General features: G+C 39.1%; 1 protein-coding gene across 4 annotated transcripts in view; it reads left to right on the top strand.

Moving 5' to 3' along the window:
* EFHC2 (EF-hand domain containing 2) overlaps nt 1–20,370 on the top strand; it is a 214,247-nt gene that overhangs the window by 63,096 nt on the left and 130,781 nt on the right. For all 4 annotated transcript variants that reach the window (XM_004473563.4, XM_023583133.2, XM_058291020.1 and 1 more), the window contains 4 exons: nt 11,093–11,316; nt 14,253–14,504; nt 17,385–17,498; nt 17,869–18,007. In XM_004473563.4, the coding sequence (XP_004473620.1) occupies nt 11,093–11,316; nt 14,253–14,504; nt 17,385–17,498; nt 17,869–18,007 (729 nt within the window). The remainder of the gene's footprint in view (nt 1–11,092; nt 11,317–14,252; nt 14,505–17,384; nt 17,499–17,868; nt 18,008–20,370) is intronic.

Genomic DNA, 20,370 nt, shown 5'->3' with positions numbered 1-20,370 from the left:
TTTTAGCTTTGAAAAGGACTCCATGTGTATTAGTTCGCCATGCTTCTATGACCAATACCACACAATAGGGTGGCTTAAACAACCAAGCATTTTTTGGCTCATGGTTTCAGAGGCTAGAAGACTTGCTTTCTCCTGAGGTTTGCAGTGTTCTGGTAATGATATGCCACAGTCCTTGGAATTCCTTGGCTTGAATCCCTGCTTCATGTCACATGACGATGTCCTTCCTCTCCTTTCTTTTCAGGATATCTGCTGACTTCCTACTTCTCCCTGTTGGCTTTCTCTTATAAAGCCTCCAGTAATCCAGTTAAGACCCACCCTCATTCAGTTGGGCCACACCTTAACTAAAATAACGTCTTCAAGAGATCATATTTGCAATGGGTTCCCACCCACAGGAATGTGGATTAAGATTAAGGACATGTCTAAATTGGGGTTCATAATTTAACATACCTCACCATGATAGGGCTTGGGTATATAAGTTGTTGACAATGGTGACTAGAAATATTTTGGTAGGTTATGATTATTGATAGTCACTTTTCAGCTTTCTACCCCCTACACCTCAAAATTGACCATTTCTCTCTCTCCTCTGTGGCATACCTGTATCCTATCAGGTGTTACTACAGTCTGAACAAATTCTCCTGGGTCTTTGACTATTTCTTTCAAATGCTTTGCTGTGACCATACTATCTCCTTCACAACACCCTCTGGAAGGAGAGAAAGTTGGTCTCCGGCTCTGCTTCCAGATTGATGTTCTGCTCTTCTTGCTTGAATCCTCTATTTGCTTAAACCACCCACTCCTCAGTCTCATTCTTGTTTACTACAGACCTCAATGGCACTTCAACAAAGGGCCTTGGCTCCTTCACCCTATGTATGCCAGTCACCTTATTCCATTTCAGTCTCAGACAAGTTAACTTTGTGATGTGACCACCAGAGAAGTTAATGTGGTCCTAGGCTATAATATTAGAAATATGGCAGAGATCAAAGGAGGTGACTGATTTGTTCCGTTTGTGCTGTGGGTCCTTCCCTTGGGTAAGATGCTAAATTCTGGATGCCCACACGGGAGAGCAACCACCTGGTAAAGGGACTGAAAATTTGTCATGTGTTTAAGACAGAATAGAGAAAAGGGATATTTGTCTTTGAGGAGATGACTCAGGTATGCCTGATAAATGTCTTCAGGAATCTAAGGGGCTCTCATATGGAGGAGGGGGTGACCTTATTTTCTGTAGCCTCAAAGACAGGAACTAAGGGTCAGAATTCAGATCAGTAAGTGGAAGAACTTTCTGACAGAAAGCTGCCCTGGGTGGGAATGGGGGTCAGAGTAGGGATGTAAGAGAGGGAAGTCTCATATCTGCCCAGTCATTAGTTTAGTTGGATGGCCCTGGGGCAAGAGGCAGGGGTTGTTTTTCACTGACAGCTTGCTAGGGGCCTCATGTGTTTGATGGTTGGTGTAGATGACATTTCAGGGCCCTTTGATCCCTGAGGAACCATGATTCTGGGGTGTATAGTTGTCTCTTCATCTTTTAGAGTATCGCCACCTCCTATATCTCAGTCTCTGAAATTGCCTTTTCTGACTACAGTCTCCATTCCTCCTCTGTTTTCAGTTTGCTCACATGCACCAACCCTGTCCTTCATTCTCCTGGCAAAACATATCCTGAATCTGGCCATGTATTTTCATCTCCTTTGCTGCCATCCTAACCCAAGTTACCCTCATCTCTTGACTGGAAGAATGGGATAGCCATCTAACTGCTCTCCCTGCTTCCGTTCCTGCTCTTCCTAACATCTGTTCTATGCACAGCAGCCAGGGTTTCATGTGGAATATTACCTTGATGCATTGGTGGTCTCTAAGTAGCATGCAGTCTTTCCCAGAGGTCGCAGAACAGATAGGCTCACGGACCAAATTACAATGCTCAAATCCAAACGATGCATTAAAACAATTGAAAACACACAGTGAGAAACATGGGGAAAGAGGTGGGGTAGGTTCGGTCACTCAGGACAGGGTGCAAGTGGGCGGAAGAACAGCACTATCTGAATCCTGGGATATGCAATGCTCATAGGTTCCGGCTCTCTCTCTCTGCTGCATCAGCCTTCCCCACTGATGGTGTGGTTATGAGACCAGGCCTGAGTTTCAAGCAAGGAGCACCACAGATAGAAGGTGCCTTGTCATCAGTGCCATACACTTACTTTATCAGACAGGCTCAGGGACAGTATGCCTGGCTACAGCTGTAGCTCACCAGTAAGTCTACTGAACAACCATGGATTTTGCTTGTGTTTCTTGGGCAGAGGACATATAGGGTGAGAATGGGTGTCACTAATGAATGAGTGGCTGAATTAAAGCCTCATGAATATTGAGTGCTTATGAATATTGAGTGCCTCTTGTATATTTAGAGTATCATGAATATTTAGAGTCCAAGTGCCTCATGTATATTTAATATCTACTAAATATTAGGTATCTCTTGGTCCGTATACCCCTTTCTTTCTATGTTTAACACACATGTGTTCTACTTACTATCTACTTACCATTATTTAACACATCTTATGATTTCTGCCTATGTCAAACAAAGTTTTGCTTACTAGCCACTAGCCACTTATCTGGGCCCAGCCAGATGTCTCTATATTAATATACTACATATCACATACCACAGTGAGTTTTGGTGGGATAGGAACAGGATTTTGGTATCATGGGCCTCTGAGAATAATGTTGGGATGGATTAGCACGCACAGCACTTCTTTCAGTATTCATCACATGTTTTTCTTTGGGCTTCATTGTATCTGGTGCTTGAGATGGTGAATTTGGAGCCTTTCAAGTGTTGTCAATGCGTGTTTGTTGAATGCCTCCTTTGCCAGTCACTGTGCTGGGTTTTGGGGAAATGGATAAAAAGAATAAGACCCATATTACCCCTATCTCAGGTAGCTTATAGGCCAGCAGGTTGAAGAGGGAAGGGAGAAAGGTGACTAGTCCAAGAGTTTTGCAGTGGTTCAGGATAGAAATGCTGAGTGTTCAAACCAGCGGAGTGATGGTAAAAACAGAAAACAGGGGAAGGATCTTAGAGATACTCAGTTTGTAGAGTTGATAAGTCTTGACCAACAATTAAATACAGATATTGAAAAAGGAGACAATCTAATGCTAAAGAGCTTACTATATTGTTATCTCATTTAATCCCCCAAAGACCATCTCAGGTAGATGTTATCATTGTCAGCTTTGACAGTAAAGGAAACAGAGGCTTAGGGAGGTAATTTTCTCTCCCTGAAACTGGACATTTTGCTTCAGAGAACCCTCTGTGGTTGATAAGATGATGATGGTGGTACATTAACAAGGCCAAGGAGCATGGAACAAAGAGTAGGATTGGGTTTGGAGCCCTGGTGAGTTTTGGTGTATGAGGCCTTTAAAGGTGTGTTGAGTCATATGTATGGCAATGTCTACAGGCAGGTGAAAAGTAGGGATGTGTTTTCAGAGAAAAAAGTCAAGACTAGAGGCGTACATTGAGAATGGCTATCAGAGGTGCTCAGACCATGACCAGAATTAGGTCATTCTACCATGTTGGAGGAGAACCACTGTTAGGGTGGTAGAAAGAAGAGGATTCTATTTAGTGTCTCTGCTGGGCTTTGGTTAATGAAGCAAGAAGATGAGGATTGGTATGAAGAGGCAATAGGAGCTGCTCCCATTGCTCTTTTTTTTGTATTCTCCACATTCACCCTTGCCTGCAGGGTCATACTTCTTACAGTCTCTAATCCCTGGTCACTGCATCTGGAGAACTTATCGTTAAATGGTAAATCTTTTAGCTAATCAGAAAATGCCCTAACATTAAAAAAAAAAGACTTTTATAAACTTTAAGGTTAAAAGTGTGGCATTTAATTTTATAAAGGGTTAAGAGGTCTTTAGGCTGTGGGTCATTTTTAACATATATAAGGCAGTTTTTAAAGATTGGAAAAATGTGTTAGAAAAGGTTTGAAAAATCATTTGAGAAGAGGAGAACATTTCCAAATTTAAAGTCTGTGACCATGTTTTATTTATGTGTATTTGATTAGCTGAGTGCCATTATCACTGTAGCAAGAAAATATTTTTTTATAAGCTTTTATTTAAAAGCTTTGCTTTGGTACTCTCCCTGTTAAGCTTTGCTTGTTTTTGATTACTTTCCCCACCATGACACCAAATTTATACCAATAATGGGACAGAGATTACAGGACATCCTGAACCTGCCTTAGTGTCTTAGACTCTATTTATATATGCATAATATTTTATTATTTATGATTGGCTTTTAGTGAAAGCTTGTATTCCTGTAGCTCCCTGGCTCCTGTCCAATGAGTCTTATTCAGCTATCCAAGAAGAAACATGAAATGTAACCCATGTGAAACTCTTAGAAAGACTTTTATTAAGACTTTTCACTTCTCTTGGTCTCTTGATTTCAAATCTCACACAGGCAGATTCCAATGGCAAATTGATGATAGTCATAATGATTCTTGAAAATAATTTTTGTGCAAGTAGGAAGAAATGTTATTCATGAAGACTCCAGGATGGGGTAGGGAAACCAGAGCAAAAGACAATAGTGAAGACTCTTTTGAAGGCTTCAGAATTTGTGATTGGCTCACTCTGATGAAGGCATTCTCCTGAGTGAAGACACAGCTCAAGGGATATGTATAGAATGCACAGTAATCATGGTATTTAACGAGAATCAATTTGTCAGTGGATCAGAGATACCTGGAGGGTTATCGCAAATCTGGCAGAAAGCAAACAAAAATAACCACTCTATCATTAGAAGCTTTGTTTAGAGAGAAACTAGTCTCTCTTGAAATACTTAATATGATAATTCTTATTAAGGAAGGTCTGCTTGGACAGTAGATACTTTGGAAAACCATTTAAATGCCTTCTGCAAGCTTTTCTAAATTATTTGATTGGGAAAAAGAAAACCATCTTTATGAGCCAGTGACTCAGAATTTGGTGGGGCAGGGTAGGTAGTATTTCCTTCAGTTGTGTCCCGAGTGCCCTGGACCTCCTTTTCATGCAGCTATGGGCCTGGGAAGAAGCCAGGAGTAAAGTTTAGGTGCTAGGCACTGATGGTGTTCTGGTTGTTTTCATAGGTTTTGATATTTTCCAAATGAATTGGGAGGTCAGATGTACCTATTTTTTGTGGACCTGATCATTTGGAAACTAGTGTAAGTGGATGAATTATGCCCCTGCCCTTTTATAATTTTTTTTTAGGATGGGGAGATTTTGGAACAATCCAGGAACAAGAGACATCTTTCTTTTATGGTGCCAAAAATAGGCATTCAGTCACACTCAGCTTCTAATCAGAATAATGTATTTTTAATATTCAAGAATCCTTGTTGGCAGAGAGATTTCTGTATAAAGCCAGTAAGTCACTGTCACATTTCAAGGCTTGCTTTCATTTCTTCCCAGGACATCACTTTCATTTTGCTCAGATGTGTTTTATATATAGAATTTATTGCTGTTCAGTTGGAATGTAGTTAAAACAATGTTACACCAAGCCAAGAATGTCAGAGCTTAATCCCAGAAATTTTAACTCTAATTGTCAACAAAATGGTTGTTGGTTAAATCCTACCAAGTCCAAACTCATCTATGCTGAAGAAAGGATGATAATTAGAAATGTGCCATGATATTCTAGTAGGGTCTTTACAAGTTGTGCTCAGTAAGGAGTGATCATCAGACTCTCCTGGCCCACTCTCAGAGTTTCTGATTCTGTAGGCCTGTGGTCAAGAACTGGCTTCCAGGTTGTTCTTAGTTCATCCTTGGTTAATAGCACTCACCTCCACTGTTGACTTGTATTGGCCCCTTAAACATACATTTAACAAATGTATGTTAATGTTACGAGATGTTAATATCAGGCAAAAATACAACGAAAGCAAACTATGGATAGTAGTATTAGTAATATATTAATAATCTTCCATTAAGGGTAAAAAAAAGGAAATATACTAAAGGAAAGAAACTAGACACAAGATACTACATATTGCTTGACTCCATCTATACAAAATATAAATAAAATAAACCATTGAGACAGAACCCAAATGGTAGTATTTCTTATACATTGTTTTTTGTGTACTCTAAAATAATCTACCAGAACAAAGCAAATGCATTCACAGAATGAAGTTACTTATTCATTCAGCCAGTAATTATATTGGGCACATAATCTATCTAAGTATTACACCACATAGAGTGGAGAGGGGGTGGTAGTAGGAACGCTAGCTAAAATATAGGATGCCCAGTAAATTTGAATTTCAGTTAACAATGCCGTCGTTTTTAGTATAAAATGTCCCAAATATTACACTGGGATTTATGTATACTAAAAAGTATTTGCTGTTTATCTGAAATTCAAATCTATTTATTTATTTATTTATTTTAAAGATTTATTTATTTATTTATTTAATTCCCCCCCTCCCCCGGTTGTCTGTTCTTGGTGTCTATTTGCTGCATCTTGTTTCTTTGTCCGCTTCTGTTGTCGTCAGCGGCACGGGAAGTGTGGGCGGCGCCATTCCTGGGCAGGCTGCTCCCTCCCTCGCGCTGGGCGGCTCTCCTCACAGGAGCACTCCTTGCGCGTGGGGCTCCCCTACGCGGGGGACACCCTTGCGTGGCACCGCACTCCTTGCGCGCATCAGCACTGCGCATGGCCAGCTCCACACGGGTCAAGGAGGCCCGGGGTTTGAACCGCGGACCTCCCATATGGTAGACGGACGCCCTAACCACTGGGCCAAAGTCCGTTTCCCTGAAATTCAAATTTAATTGGGCATCCTCCATTTAGTTTTTTAAATCTGGCAACCTTAGGTGGTGGACATTCGGGAGGGAACTATCACTGAATGAAGCAGCTCAGAATTTAAGAGTGGGAACAAGTCACTAGTCTGTGAAGATAGGCACTTAGGATGTGGTGATTGCTCAATAATTGCAGAAGGAAGCAAGGGAGGAAGGAAAGAAGAAAAGAGGAAGGCAAAGTGGTGGACAATGCTCATAACACAATGCAGACATCATAAATGGTATAATACAGTACGAGGTATTTTGAGTGATCAGAGATGGAAAAAACAATATCCATTAGAGAAGGTATTTGCATGGTACCCTGAAGATATCTCCCAGTTAAGATGGAAGAGAAAGGCAGAACAGTCAATAGGAATTGCATGAGATCAAGAGGTGGGAAAATGGTGGGTGATGAGTTGGAAGGTCTTCGCAGAGCAGAGGGTAGAGTTTTGTAAGGAAACTAGACCAGAGGGAGGTAATGCAAGAGGACATTAGAGTACCTAAGATGCTATCCTTTTGGTGCTTCTTGAGTAGATAAGGGGTAGAAGAATAAGCTTATTACTTATTACTATTATGATTGGAACCATTAACTTTGTAAATACTTTTGCTGTTAGGCAGGTGTCAGGCTATCTAAAAAAATTATTCCCGTGAAACCCAAACTCCAAAGCTATTGGTTAGAAAATAAGAATAACAATTGAATAGTGATTTTAGAGAAGGAATTGTAGTGAACACAATAGGAGGAAAAGATGCTGTATTATATTTGATCAAAGTTAACTGTGCTTTAATATTTTAAAGATAGAGACTTAGTAGACATGACGACAAACAGCAATTCCAGTGTATAGTCACTCACCTGGAAATATCTGCCTCTAGACTTGGATGTACCCTATGTTTGCAATGTTATTAAAATGAAATAAGCAACCTTAACATTAAGATAGAGGTAAGAGGTTGGAGTCTTAATTCTTGAAGGTGAATTCCCTAAAACTAAATTTATGTTTAGTGCTATGAGCAGGGATTTAAGACAAGTCCCAACTGAATGAAATGAAAACAGATTAAACATAAATGGATATGTGGTGACTTTGATCTAAACCACAGGGAAATGTTAGAAAGTTAAAGCTTGCAGAGAATAATCAGATTGCAGGGCTTTACAAAGGAAGAGAGATGAAAAATATGAAGATAAGGAAGAGCTTGAAAGCAGGCACCTGATGCCCATACATCTGCCCAAATTGTTTTTATGGAACAATTAAGAAGATAAACATCTGAAAATTTAAAGGGCAGATATGATGGTTATGTTGTTTTTCCATTTAGAAATGTTATTTTTATTTATGTGTCTTGATGATCTTGGCTGCTTATTAATGTGTGCCAAAGACATGGCATCCTGCCCATTTCTTTGATATTCCAGAACAAACTGTACTAGTGGAGTTTCTGCCATTTATCATGGAAGGCTGTAAATACAGATACCAAATAAATAGAAATTTTAATCCCCAAAGGATTTAGTTCAGAGATCTCATGAATATATTATTGGAAGCTGTCATGTGCAACTGCGCATTTCCAATGGCCCACATTAGTTTTCTTACTAACTTGGAATTGTGACTTTGGATCTCCTGCCATTCAAATGTTCTTGTTTGGTATTAGACTTGCCTTTTCTTTCCATCCTATGGATGTTCAGGACTCTTTGTTACCACAAAGAACTTCCCTGTTCTCTTCTGAGAACCATCTAGTGAGAGAAATATGAGGGCTAAGAAAAGAAAGAGTGTGTGGGGGGGGAGGAGGGGCATAGGGGTCTGAGATATGCAGATTCCTGGTGTGTGTGTGTGTGTGTGTTTGTGGCAATGCAGTGGTGCTGGCCCTGGACGGGGTTTGCTATCGCTGGCATGTGGGACCTCTCTGGAAATTTGCTGTCAGAAGAAGAGGCTGGTTTTTGGAAGAGCAGCTCCAACACCTCTATCTCCTTTTCATGGTGGTTGGCAGCTCTTCTACCCATTTCTATCCTGTTTTGCCTATGGCACTCCCTCTTTTTCTTCACCTCAGTACTGTGCAGTACTGTGCTGCAGTACTGTGAGATACAGTTTGGTAGAAACTCTATGGAAAGTATGGTATTTAGTTCAAGTCCAAACACCCGGGTTCAAGATCTGTTTCTGCCATTTATTAGGGCATGTCACTTCACCATGCTCAGCATTGGTTTTCTCATCCATAAACTGAATATTACATGCTTTACCTGCCTGCATGGATTATTAAGGATGAAAGGAGAACATGTATATGGAAGCATAGCCTATGGATGATTGTGATTATGATTATTGTTGAAAAGCACAGAAGCGGTTGGCCAGTTCTACCCACCTAGCAAAATATGGGATTCTAGTCAAAGTCATTCTGAAAAGAAATCAGCACTAACTGCCTTATTTGAAATTTAAAAAAAAATGCAAGATAGATTTGCATTTTGGAAATTCCAAAGAAGCTCCTGGCTGGTGAATAAATCTTATGTATTTCAGAAATTGTCACAGTATAAACATTTTTTAAGAGATGTATAATGGTTCCTGAAAATACCTGAAATGCCTATCCTTTTATAGATGTTTAAGTATGCAATTTGTTCTAAATGTCTAATCTTGAATGATAAAATAATTTGCATACTGTTTTCAGTAGCATGAATTAAAGGTTAATTGAAGTATAATTTTTTGCCGTAAAAATTATATCATCTTTTATGTGGTACATTTAAAAAATATTCCATGCAAGTTCTAATTTTATAGTTTTATTATTTTAATTTAATGTACCAAGTAATTAAAAATTGCTACAAAGAAGAGAAGATGAAAATGATTTTAGTTAATTTCTTCTCAACAGAGTGAAAAGATAATTAGAATAACAGAACAGAGGCCAACACAATTCCTGGCACATAAAGATATTCATTAAAAGTTCCTTAAAACTAAGGAATGAATAATTTCCAAATATTTGTAGACTTCGGGAAAAGGCACGACTCCTAGTGCTATATAAAATATGAAGAAGATAGGTTCACATCTTTGTTCTAAAATATCCTCATACCAAGGTTACTCAAGCCAATTTTTATTGAACATTAGATCCTTAGTTTATTTCCTTTCTCTCCTTTTTGTTTTGCTCTTAGAGTAGATTCTCAGGACTGAGTCTGTTACAGATGTTAAGGGACAATTCTCCATGGATTTTCTTGCATTTCTGTACATCTTGCAAACAGAGGCATTGACTACTGTTTGTTCTGGACTGTCTCTTCAAGGATGTTTATAGAGCAAAACAACCTTGAAAGACAAAGAGGGTCTCTACCTCTGGAGCAAAGCACAAGTTTGTTTATAACCTTGGGAGATAGAGGTAGAATCTCCTTCTAGAACAAAGAGCAGACATGCTTACTATTCCGTATAATAATGTCTCCCTCTGAGACAAAAGGCAGGCATGGTTATTGCACATTATAAAAAAGCTGGATTCCTTAAACTCCGGGTTCTCTCATATAATGTAATCCACTGCATGTGACACTTGGCCCTTGTGTCATCTAGTGGGTATTGGGGCTCAGGGAACTGGTGCAAAAAATGCTGATATTCTGGCTACTGTTATTGCTGTGAGTAATAAACTGTCCTTTATCTCTGACCTAAGCATCCCATGTCTTCTGAAACTGTAGCAGACCAACTTGTTAGCTTTTAGGTAGGATGTTTCTAAACAATTCTTGAAAACAGGTTTCAGCAATATTTAGATAAATTGGTAGTATGGTGTACATAGTTGGTACACTCATCTAAGCAGAGAACCCTTTTATTTACCTCCATAGGGTAACCATATTTTGGTTATACTTGGGGACCCTGGGTCCAAATTCTCAGAGGAGAAGTGAACAGGTATCACTGGGTTGGAAGTAGAAGATGGGATGAGATCCAGGACCTATGGCCCAGTACACTGGCTAAAAACATGAAGCCTCTGATATCTCTCATTTGACTGGGGTGGTTGGGTGGAAGAGGACAGATGCTACGGAGGAAGAAGGTGGGAGAAGAGGTCGATAGAGAAAAAAAATCTTCAAAGCAGCCTAAAGTTATTTATGCTTATGTTTTTGAACCAGGGGTATTCATTTTTGAGTATCTGCCTCACCCTCCTCCTGCCTTCTAGTCTGTATGGTTTCATTTGGGCATCTCTTACAATGTGCATGGCTGATCAAATAATTCTGGACCTCTGAAGTCTCAGCTCCTTATGCTTCTTCCAGCCCCCTCACAGTTTGAGTGATCTAAAGCTGCCTCTAAGAATGAGCCCTCTGCCTACTTCCCTGTTGTGTGAGAGCATTCAGGGTTTTTACAGAGATGGGCTCTAACTTCTTCCTTAATAGCAACATGATGAAACTATTTTATTTTATTTCTTCCCATAGGGACTTTTATCCGGCGTCACAGGATTTCTCTCCCACCTCCTGATGAGGATCAGTTTTATACTGTGCATCATTTCAATATCAACATAGACATTGTCTTTTATGGCCGGACATTCAAGATTTATGATTGTGATCCATTCACAAAAAACTTTTTGAAGAAAATAGGAGTCAGATTACCTCCCCCGGGAAAATGCCCGGAAGATCCTTACCTGAAGGCACGGAAAGAGGTAAGATGTTGATATGTTCATGATTTCTTGTTTTCAGAAGGAAAATCCCTTTGGAGAGCTAGAAAGGGGTATTGGTGCTCCTGATGCAGATGTGAAAGAGCATCTGGGCCCATTATTACTTGAGTTGTGCTCTTCTCCTTTGGTCTGGAAGGAAGGCTCAGGGCTCTATCTCAGAGGGAAAAGGACTCCATCACTCCCACCCCACCCCACCCAATTCTGTCCCTGGAGAGTCTCCCTTTCAGACACACAGGTAGGACAATTTCTAGTAGCCCATGATTGGCTTTGTGGTCACTGATGGTGTTAAGATTTGGGCCAACTATTACCTGGCTTGTCTTTTCCATTTGAGTTGCATAGCACCTGACACTGGCTGGGAAAATCTTTGCTTCTCTACTACTGATGTACTAAACCAAATCTTGGGTATACATTTTCCTTCTTCCTTTGGACTCCCAGCTTCTCTTATGGTGGCACTGGATACAGAGATGTTCTGGAGAAGTAGGGAAGGGGGCATGATTCCGATGTATCCTCATTATGAAAAGATGCATGTCCTCAAAGTCTGAGCCTAGTTAGTGTAGAGAGGAAAGAATCAGTGTCTTGGTATTATTGTTGTCTTTTAAAAGTGTTTTAATGATTCCTTGACCCAGATTTTACAGAAGAGGAATCTGAACACCAGAACAGGGAAGTGTCATGTGGAAGGTCACATGGCTAGCCAGTTTCCTTGCTGAGACTTGAACTCAAATCTCTTGATTCTTACCCTGGTTTTCATTATTGTCATTTGTTTCCTTTTTCTCATTTTTACTGGATTAGGATGACATACAGTAAAACACACAAAAATTAAGTGAACATTTAGAAGTCTTGACAAATGCGCATAGCCATGTAACCCACACCGAAATCAAAGTATAGAATATTTTCATCCCCTTGGAAGTTCTCTCTTGCCTTATTCTAGTCAATCCCTCTCTCACCCAGAGCAACTGCTATTCTCATTTCTATCCCCATTAATTGATTTTGTCTGCTTGGTATTGTTTTTAAAAGTTGGCAATTCATTTCCTTGCAAAAAGATAATGTATACATTTTAGAATAAATTCTCCTTTGATTTTGCTTTGATCTCTTATTGAAAGCTGCATGTAGGATATTTCATCTATTACCTTCTACTCTCAGCAGAAATTCCTTTCATGTTGTAGGTGTACAACTCTTCTGAGAAATAGATATTGTTGATCCTGAAATATCTAAGGTGAAATCCCTGTGTCATTGTACCTATGCGTATTGGCATGCAAGGTGATTTTTGGTTTGGGTTTATTTTTATTTTTTCCAAATGCCCTGGAGGAAAATCTAGATAAATGCAAAATCTTTAAGAATCAGCAAAGAGAACCTAAAAGAATTTAGTCCATATGAATTACCACCCTTTGCATATGGCTGGACTCATTAAAAACAGTTGGTATTATATGATATTGATTGTGAATGATGATGCATTATTTGAAATACCCAGAGCACTGTGCTATTTCATAGATTTATGAAGAAAAAAATCTGTTTTGTGCCAGGAATCAAGAATAAATACTAAGAACAGCCAAGAAATGTTTTAAATAATTTTCTTTCAGACGGGGAAAATCATTTTAGCATTTATTCCCTCAGGGAGAAAACCCTTTAATATATATAGAATTCTGTGGAAAATTAGGAGTTTAATAAGAAGCTTTTATATTGACTTTTGTGCATTTACTTCTCCAGTGTTTGCTGCCTTGAAATATAAAGTTAAAATTAAACAATTTAACTTAAACTGAAAAGAGTCCCAATGGCATATAATCAATAATGCATTTCTTAGAGGCTGTATAATGCCAAAGAAACATTTTTCAATCGATGAAAGTAGAGGCCCTATAATTTCATTTTAATATCAAGGATAAGACTGACAAGACTTTGTAAAGCCATCCTATTTCCCCACCCTGATTGGGGTAAGCCCTACCTAGAGTCACCTGGACAGAAACACAATTTCAGGAATTTGCAAATAAGATTACATAACCTGATTTGAAAATACATCTCCCTTGCCAGTGAACACTTCCTTATGTAGCAATCCTTTTTGGCTATAGTCAGATTGAATGGGGGTAGTTTTGTTTTAGGGCAGGACTGAGAATATGTAAAGAGCAGGAAGAGTTGATTCAACATGACTGCAGAAACTAGTGGTTCCTGGAGTGGAAGACAAAGCCAAGGTAGTATCGTTCTATGCTGATTGTGAAGTTCTCCACTTGCTCTGTTCATGTTTCTCTTGGGTTTTCATATCTTCAATAGCTCAAGATTTTGGAGCAAAATAAGACCTTGACTATATTTCTTCCCATTTCCTTTCACAAAAATCTTTGAATGAGCAAGAAGGACATAAGGATATGAATTTCTAGTGGTAAGACAAATGATTTTTGAGGGATTGACATGTAATTATTAATAGAGCCAAATGCACAAATCTTAAGCACAGATCAACAAGGTTTGAAAATGTATACAACCAAGTAACCACATGAACATCAAGATATAGAATATTCTGTCTCTCTGGACAGTTCCCTTGTCCTCCTTTCTAACTTTCCAGTCAACCCCTTACCCAGAGGCAGTTACTCTTCAAATCTCTATCACTATGGATTAGTTTTACCTATACTTAAGCACGCCTTTTGTCTTTGCACAAAGTCAGTTTTCACCATATGCGTGAGTATAGTTTAGTGTATTAAAATGTTTCATGTGTAAAGCTTCCTAATACTTTCTTGTCTGTATGTTTAAGGGTAAAACTGGTTTTATATCTATATATCTGTGTCTATGTCTATGTCTATAACCATGTCATAGTCAGTTGAAATTTAAAAAGTAGCATAGACTACATGGCATAGTATATAAAAAAGATATCCTTATGCCATTTGATTAGAAGTGATTATGCAAAAATCCCACATTATAATTTGCCTCTTCTCCATTTGCAGATGCTAGACCACATGGAGCCCTTACGTCCCTATGAGTCCTTTGACACCCTAAAACAGTTCCTTGAGCATGATAGGCATGTTTTGCGTTTCTTCTGCCTGTGGGATGACTCAGTCTCAATGTTTGGGGACCGCAGAGAACTCATCCTGCATTACTTTTTGTCTGATGATACTGTTGAAATCAAAGAAGTGATGCCGCCCAACTCAGGCCGGGATGCTACATCATTGTTCCTCCAGAGGAGAAAACTACCCAAGGTGAATGGTGGACTCAGAATCACTTTACAAAAATTAAAAAAAAAAAAAGAAGAAGATATGAAAAAAAAAAAAGAATCACTTTACGGGTTTACCTGTGTCCTGACTTGTTCTCATCATTGTTTGGAACGTCGTGTGTTATGAAGATGTGATGGCAGTTTCTATATGTTAGTGCAAGTGTTGAGGAATTTTTTTTTAAAGATTTATTTATTTATTTTTAATTTTATTCCCACCCCACAGATGGTTCTCTTATCCGTCTGCTCATTGTTTGCTTGTCTTCTCCAGGAGGCAAGGGGAACCGAACCCAGGACCTCCCACATAGGAGGCAAGTGCCCAGCGGCCTGAGTCACACCTGCTCCCTGCAGGTTGCAGCATTTGCTGGCTTATGGCATCTGCTCGTTTAGGCATCTGCACATTGCAGCAGTGTGGCATCTAGCTCATTGTGGTGGCGCAGTGTCTGCATGTCTTCTTTCGGAGGCACTGGGACCCAAACCCAGGACCTCCCATGTGGTAGGCAGGCACCCAACTGGTTGAGCCACATCTGCTTCCCTAGAAATTGTTAATTTTGTGCCCTCTATTAATATAAATCTATCAAAGTAATAGAGAAGATATGAAAAATTAAAGTTGGGCATTCTGGGCTTAAGTAAAGGGAAAAAATCAAAGGCAAGAGGAAGTATCTACTTTATCAAATTCACAGTCAGTCTTAGGATGGTAAATGCATCCCTAGTAAAAGAATTGCTCTTGGCCTTGGATAGGGTAGTGGCCTATGGCCCCTGTGGCCTTACTGAAGAGATCCCATCATGTTGGTCTGGGTTGTAAATGCACACACACATATACACACATGCACACATGTACACACATACACAATCACACATACAGGAGTGACTCTTCAGAGTGTAGTGATCAATCACCAATTAGCCACTGGCTAGTGGTAATGATGACCTTTGCATTTAATTTACTACTTATTATTAAAAAGAGTTATTAGATGGAATTCTACAGATATTTATGGCCATTTGTGAGTTAATGAAATGTGAGTGCAGCAAAAATGGAACAGAGACAGAATCCTTGGGCTATAATTATGGGTCTGCCACTTAATAGCTTTGTGACCTTGGGGAGTCACTTAACTTCTCTGAGCCTATTTTCTTATCTCTAAAATGCAATTAATATTGCCACCCTCCTGGGGTAATTGTAAGGATTGAATGAGATCATATAGTTTAAAAACACTATGTAAGGACTTATAAACCACTTTAAGGGCACATAAAAATATAAAGATTTTTTTCACAGTTATATGTTATGTCTTATTTCTGATTTGGATAATAATATTTTTTTACTTAATTCTTAGTGATACTGAAAAGGTTACCATAACATTCATGTCTGATTCAAACAACACTGGTCATTTGGTTTTCAGAGGAAGGTTCTCCCAGATTCTCTGAGCTCATGCCAGAAGCCTTGCTGTGTTGCTTGTGGAATAAGGGGAGGCAGGGGAGGCTCTGGAAAATGCACAACAGCTGGCCAGGAGATGCCAAGGAAGCTTGTTTATAGAATGGCTTTGAGAAATAGGCTAAATATAAAATAATAATATCACACCTGACATTTGCAGTGCACCTTCACATAAATTGCTTCATTATATTCATTCATTAAACAATTGTTTGTTGCGTGCCTACTGTGTGCAAGCTATGGCTTTACAGTGCTGAAGAAAATGAGTTAAGGCCTTCTTCATGGAACTTAGATTCTCATGGAGGAGAGGGCGAGAGGTGTAGGAGTGTATATTCCCTTGACACTCCCAACATCCTTTGAGAAAGGAAGGAATAAATACTATTGCTGCATTAAACAGATGAAGAAAATAAAGTTTTGAGAAGATCAATACTTGATCTCAAATCATGTAGCTAGTAGGTAGTGAAGAGTTTGTATCCAAGATGACTGTTTTACTGTGTTGCATGGTTTACTTCTACCAAATGCATCGTACATTCACAATTGAAACGTGTATTTTATACCACATGGGTCAGGGATGATTCAGAGTCCTCATCTACTTATGACACACTGATCACTATCAATTTAAGTAAGTTAAGATACTTCCTGCAACTCACATAACTGCTTGGACTGCCTCTAACACCAAGGGGAGTTGGGAGGGCCCTGGCAAGCTCTAGGCCTCTGTTGCTGTTAGAGGCTGACCCCAGTTTACTGTTCTTTCCCCTGCCTCTGGGAAGTGGAAAGAACAGTAGACTGGGCTAGCACTTACTGAGTTCAGGATTAGGCAGGGTACCTAGCAGTTAAGGAAGGAGAGCAAGATTTATTTCTTTCCTCAGGGTGTTTTTGCAGCCTAGTGAAAAGATGACTGCTGATGAAGCAATTAGAAAGCCACCAAAAGTGGTTTAACTTTGTGATAGGTGCTTTTAAGTTTTTAATTGGGGACAGGCCAGTGGGATGGGAGGGAGTAGTGGGAAGTATTAGACTTTATCTCAGGATCTTGAAGGATGTGTGAAGCTTGCAGCAGGTGTAGAAGCATAAGGCAAGATGGGCAGAGTTTGTGCATGCCTCTTGATGGCAGAGAAAAACCAAGCACTGAGGTAAATATATAGCCAGATAGATGATACAGAGAGATGATAGATAGATAGATAGATAGATAGATAGATAGATAGATAGGAAGAATGATATGACAAACATGGGAAAATGTTTATATATCTGGGTGTCTAAGTAAGGGGGGATAGGTTGGCGCTCTCTGTATGGATTTTGCACTTACTTTTGCAACTGTCCTGTAAGTTTGAAATTATTTCAAACTCAGCAGTTCAAAGATAAAATGAAACCATGGAGTGCATTTTTCTCACTTGATCCCCTCAACTTTAGAGGCCATCCATCATATCTTGTTTTGATTTTGTCTTCCAGTATGGCCCACCTGGAATCTATCAACCAGGTCAGATAACAGATCGGACAGTTCTCAATATGTATGGTGGCTTGGCAAAGAACCAAGTGGATCGCTTCCTGTTAGATAAATACCAGGTGTGGAATCTCACATTTTATTACTGTTTTCCAATATGACTTCCCTGGGACTTGAAATGTGGAGTGAGTTATTTGTTCTCTTGTGAGACTGATTATGAATGAAATTGATGGATAAACATAAATATATACATTGCACAGCTATTTATCAATGAGTAAACATGCTTAAATACACTTGTATATATGTGCATTGCATTGTTATTTGTTAAAATAGTAACATTGACTGGTTGCCTTTTGATTTGATTTAAAAGATTTAGTTATAAATAATGTAATTGAGGTATGTATGTTTTAATTTTTCTTTTCCTTTCAGAAGGGGTACCTTGTCCTTTGTAGGGTCTGTGGTGCTAATACTGTGTTCTTTTGTTTTTATTAGCTAGGAAAATTAGACCAGGAATTTTACAAAGATAGTGACCTGTCCATAGGAACCACCATCAATGTGTGGGGAAGAAAAGTGCTCCTTTGTGACTGTGATGAATTTACGAAGTGTTATTATAAGACTAAATATGGAGTTGGTAAGTGATACAAATGTCAATTTGAAAATAATATTTAAAAATTAAGAATCTTTGTTCCCTAGTTAAGATTTTACTTTTGAATTAAAAAATGCCGAGCTCATAGTAGCTATCGTTTATTGAGCATTTGCTATCTGCCATTTGTTGTCTTCTTTATTCCTAACAATTCCATAAGTTTAGGCACATTACTCCCATTTTAGAGGTGAGGAAACTGTGGCTTAAGAAGGGGCTGATTTGTCCAAGATCATGCAGCTAGTACAGGGTGAACCAAGATTTGAACTTATCTGCCTGGTGCTAACCAGTTGTATTTTCCCTTTCTGCCTCACTATAATAATGGGTAAATGTTTTGGATGAGTAATTGAAATGGAAATCCAAATGCTCTTTCCATTTAAGTCTTGCTTATCACAATGACTATACTAATTTGAGTTCTACAGGGAATTCTGTTGTATCAATATGCTCTCCCTTTCCTGATGAAGCTAAACCAGGTTTCCAGCTTCTCTCTTCTTAGGTAGCAATTCCAAGCAGATCAGTTTAGTTCAATTCAGAATGAAAACAAATGGCAGTGATTTACTAAGCACCTAGTTTATGCAGGTCATTGCAGTAGACTCTAGGAGATACAGAGTTGTGAAGATGTTACTAGGTTCGAAGGAGAGCAGAGACCTCCCATATGGTACATGGAGTTATGAAAGTCACAGAAGCAGGGGTAGGGGCATTTGAGGATTGGCAGTCATAGGAAGTTGGAGTTGGCAGCTTGGGTGTAAGGACCAATGAACGCACAGGCCTAGCAAGGGAATGTGTGTGGGCAGGTGGAGGAATGACCATTATGGGTGCTAATGAGTAGATGGGGTGGAATAGGAGGAGGGAAGCCTGGAGAGGAGAGATGGAATATTTTTCTCTGCATTTGTGGTTATTTTCATAAGATAGAAACCCAGAAATGGAATTACTATGTCAAAGGATACTAACAATTTAAGCATCTGGTATAAGTTTTTGATAAATTAATTTTCAATAACGATATGCCATTTTATAATCCCACCAATATTGTATGAGAATGCCAGTATTAAATGTCACTATTTATTTAAGCAGAGGTAACATTGTTCTCAAATACTATTAATAGAGTTGAAAAATTTTTTTTTAAATTTATTTATTTTTTAAATTTTTATTTATTTCTCTCCCCTTCCCCCCCGCCCCAGTTGTCTGTTCTCTGTGTCTATCTGCTGTGTGTTCTTCTTTGTCTGCTTCTGTTGTTGTCAGCGGCACAGGAATCTGTGTTTCTTTTTGTTACGTCATCTTGTTGTGTCAGTTCTCCGTGTGTGTGGTGCCATTCCTGGGCAGGCTGCACTTTCTTTCGTGCTGGGCGGCTCTCCTTACGGGGCGCACTCCTTGTGCGTGGGGATCCCCTGTGCTGGGGACATCCCTGTGCGGCAGGGCACTCCTTTGTGCGCATCAGCACTGTGCATGGGCCAGCTCCACACGGGTCAAGGAGGCCCGGGGTTTGAACCGCGGACCTCCCATGTGGTAGATGGATGCCCTAACCACTGGGCCAAGTCCGCTTCCCAATAGAGTGGAAAATTTTCCCTAATATTTGTTTTTATTAGTATGTTGGAATTATTTGTTCATCATATACACATATGAATATACAATATTTTTTAAAAATCTCTTTTATTAGAATAGCTGAAAAATTAGTTACCATCTCCCCTCACTTCTATCTATGAAAACTAAATTGGAGGAAGGGAAGATCTGGTAATTGTGTGATCAGTACAGTATGGTCTAGTTCAAAACAAGACGTTTCTGGTTAAATCAAGTCCCTTAGCTCTCATTTTAAAAATCTAATTGTATTTTTTAAATTAGCGTGGGAAATTGACTTTTTCTGGAGCACAGTTCTGTGAATTTTAACAAATTTATATATTTGTGTAACCACCATTGCAATCAGGACACAGAACAAATCCATCACCCTAAAAAACCCATGCTATCCTTTTCAGTCATACCCTGCCCCACTTAGTGTTCTCCATCACCATAGTTTTGCTTTTTCTAGAATGTCATATGAATGTAACCTTTTGTGACTGGCCTCTTTAACTTAGCATAATGCCTTTGAAATTCATCCAAGTTGTGATGTATATTAATAATTTGCCCTTTTTTATTGCTCAGTAATATTCCATTGTATGGTTGTGACACAATTTGTTTATCTATTACCCTATTGAAGGACTTTGGGTTGTTTGCGGTTTTTGCCAATTATGAATAGAGCTTCTATAAACATTTGCATAAAAATTTTTTATATGTCTGTTTTTTCATTTCCATAAGCTAAAAACCTAAAAGTGGGATTCAATTGCATAGACCTATAGATTTCATAGATTGATTTGGAGAGAAAT

The sequence above is a fragment of the Dasypus novemcinctus genome, chromosome X (genome assembly GCF_030445035.2).
Source record: "Dasypus novemcinctus isolate mDasNov1 chromosome X, mDasNov1.1.hap2, whole genome shotgun sequence".
NCBI classification, from domain to species: domain Eukaryota; kingdom Metazoa; phylum Chordata; class Mammalia; order Cingulata; family Dasypodidae; genus Dasypus; species Dasypus novemcinctus.
Note: the sequence above shows the minus strand (reverse complement) of the source record. Positions and strands in the feature narration are given on the sequence as shown.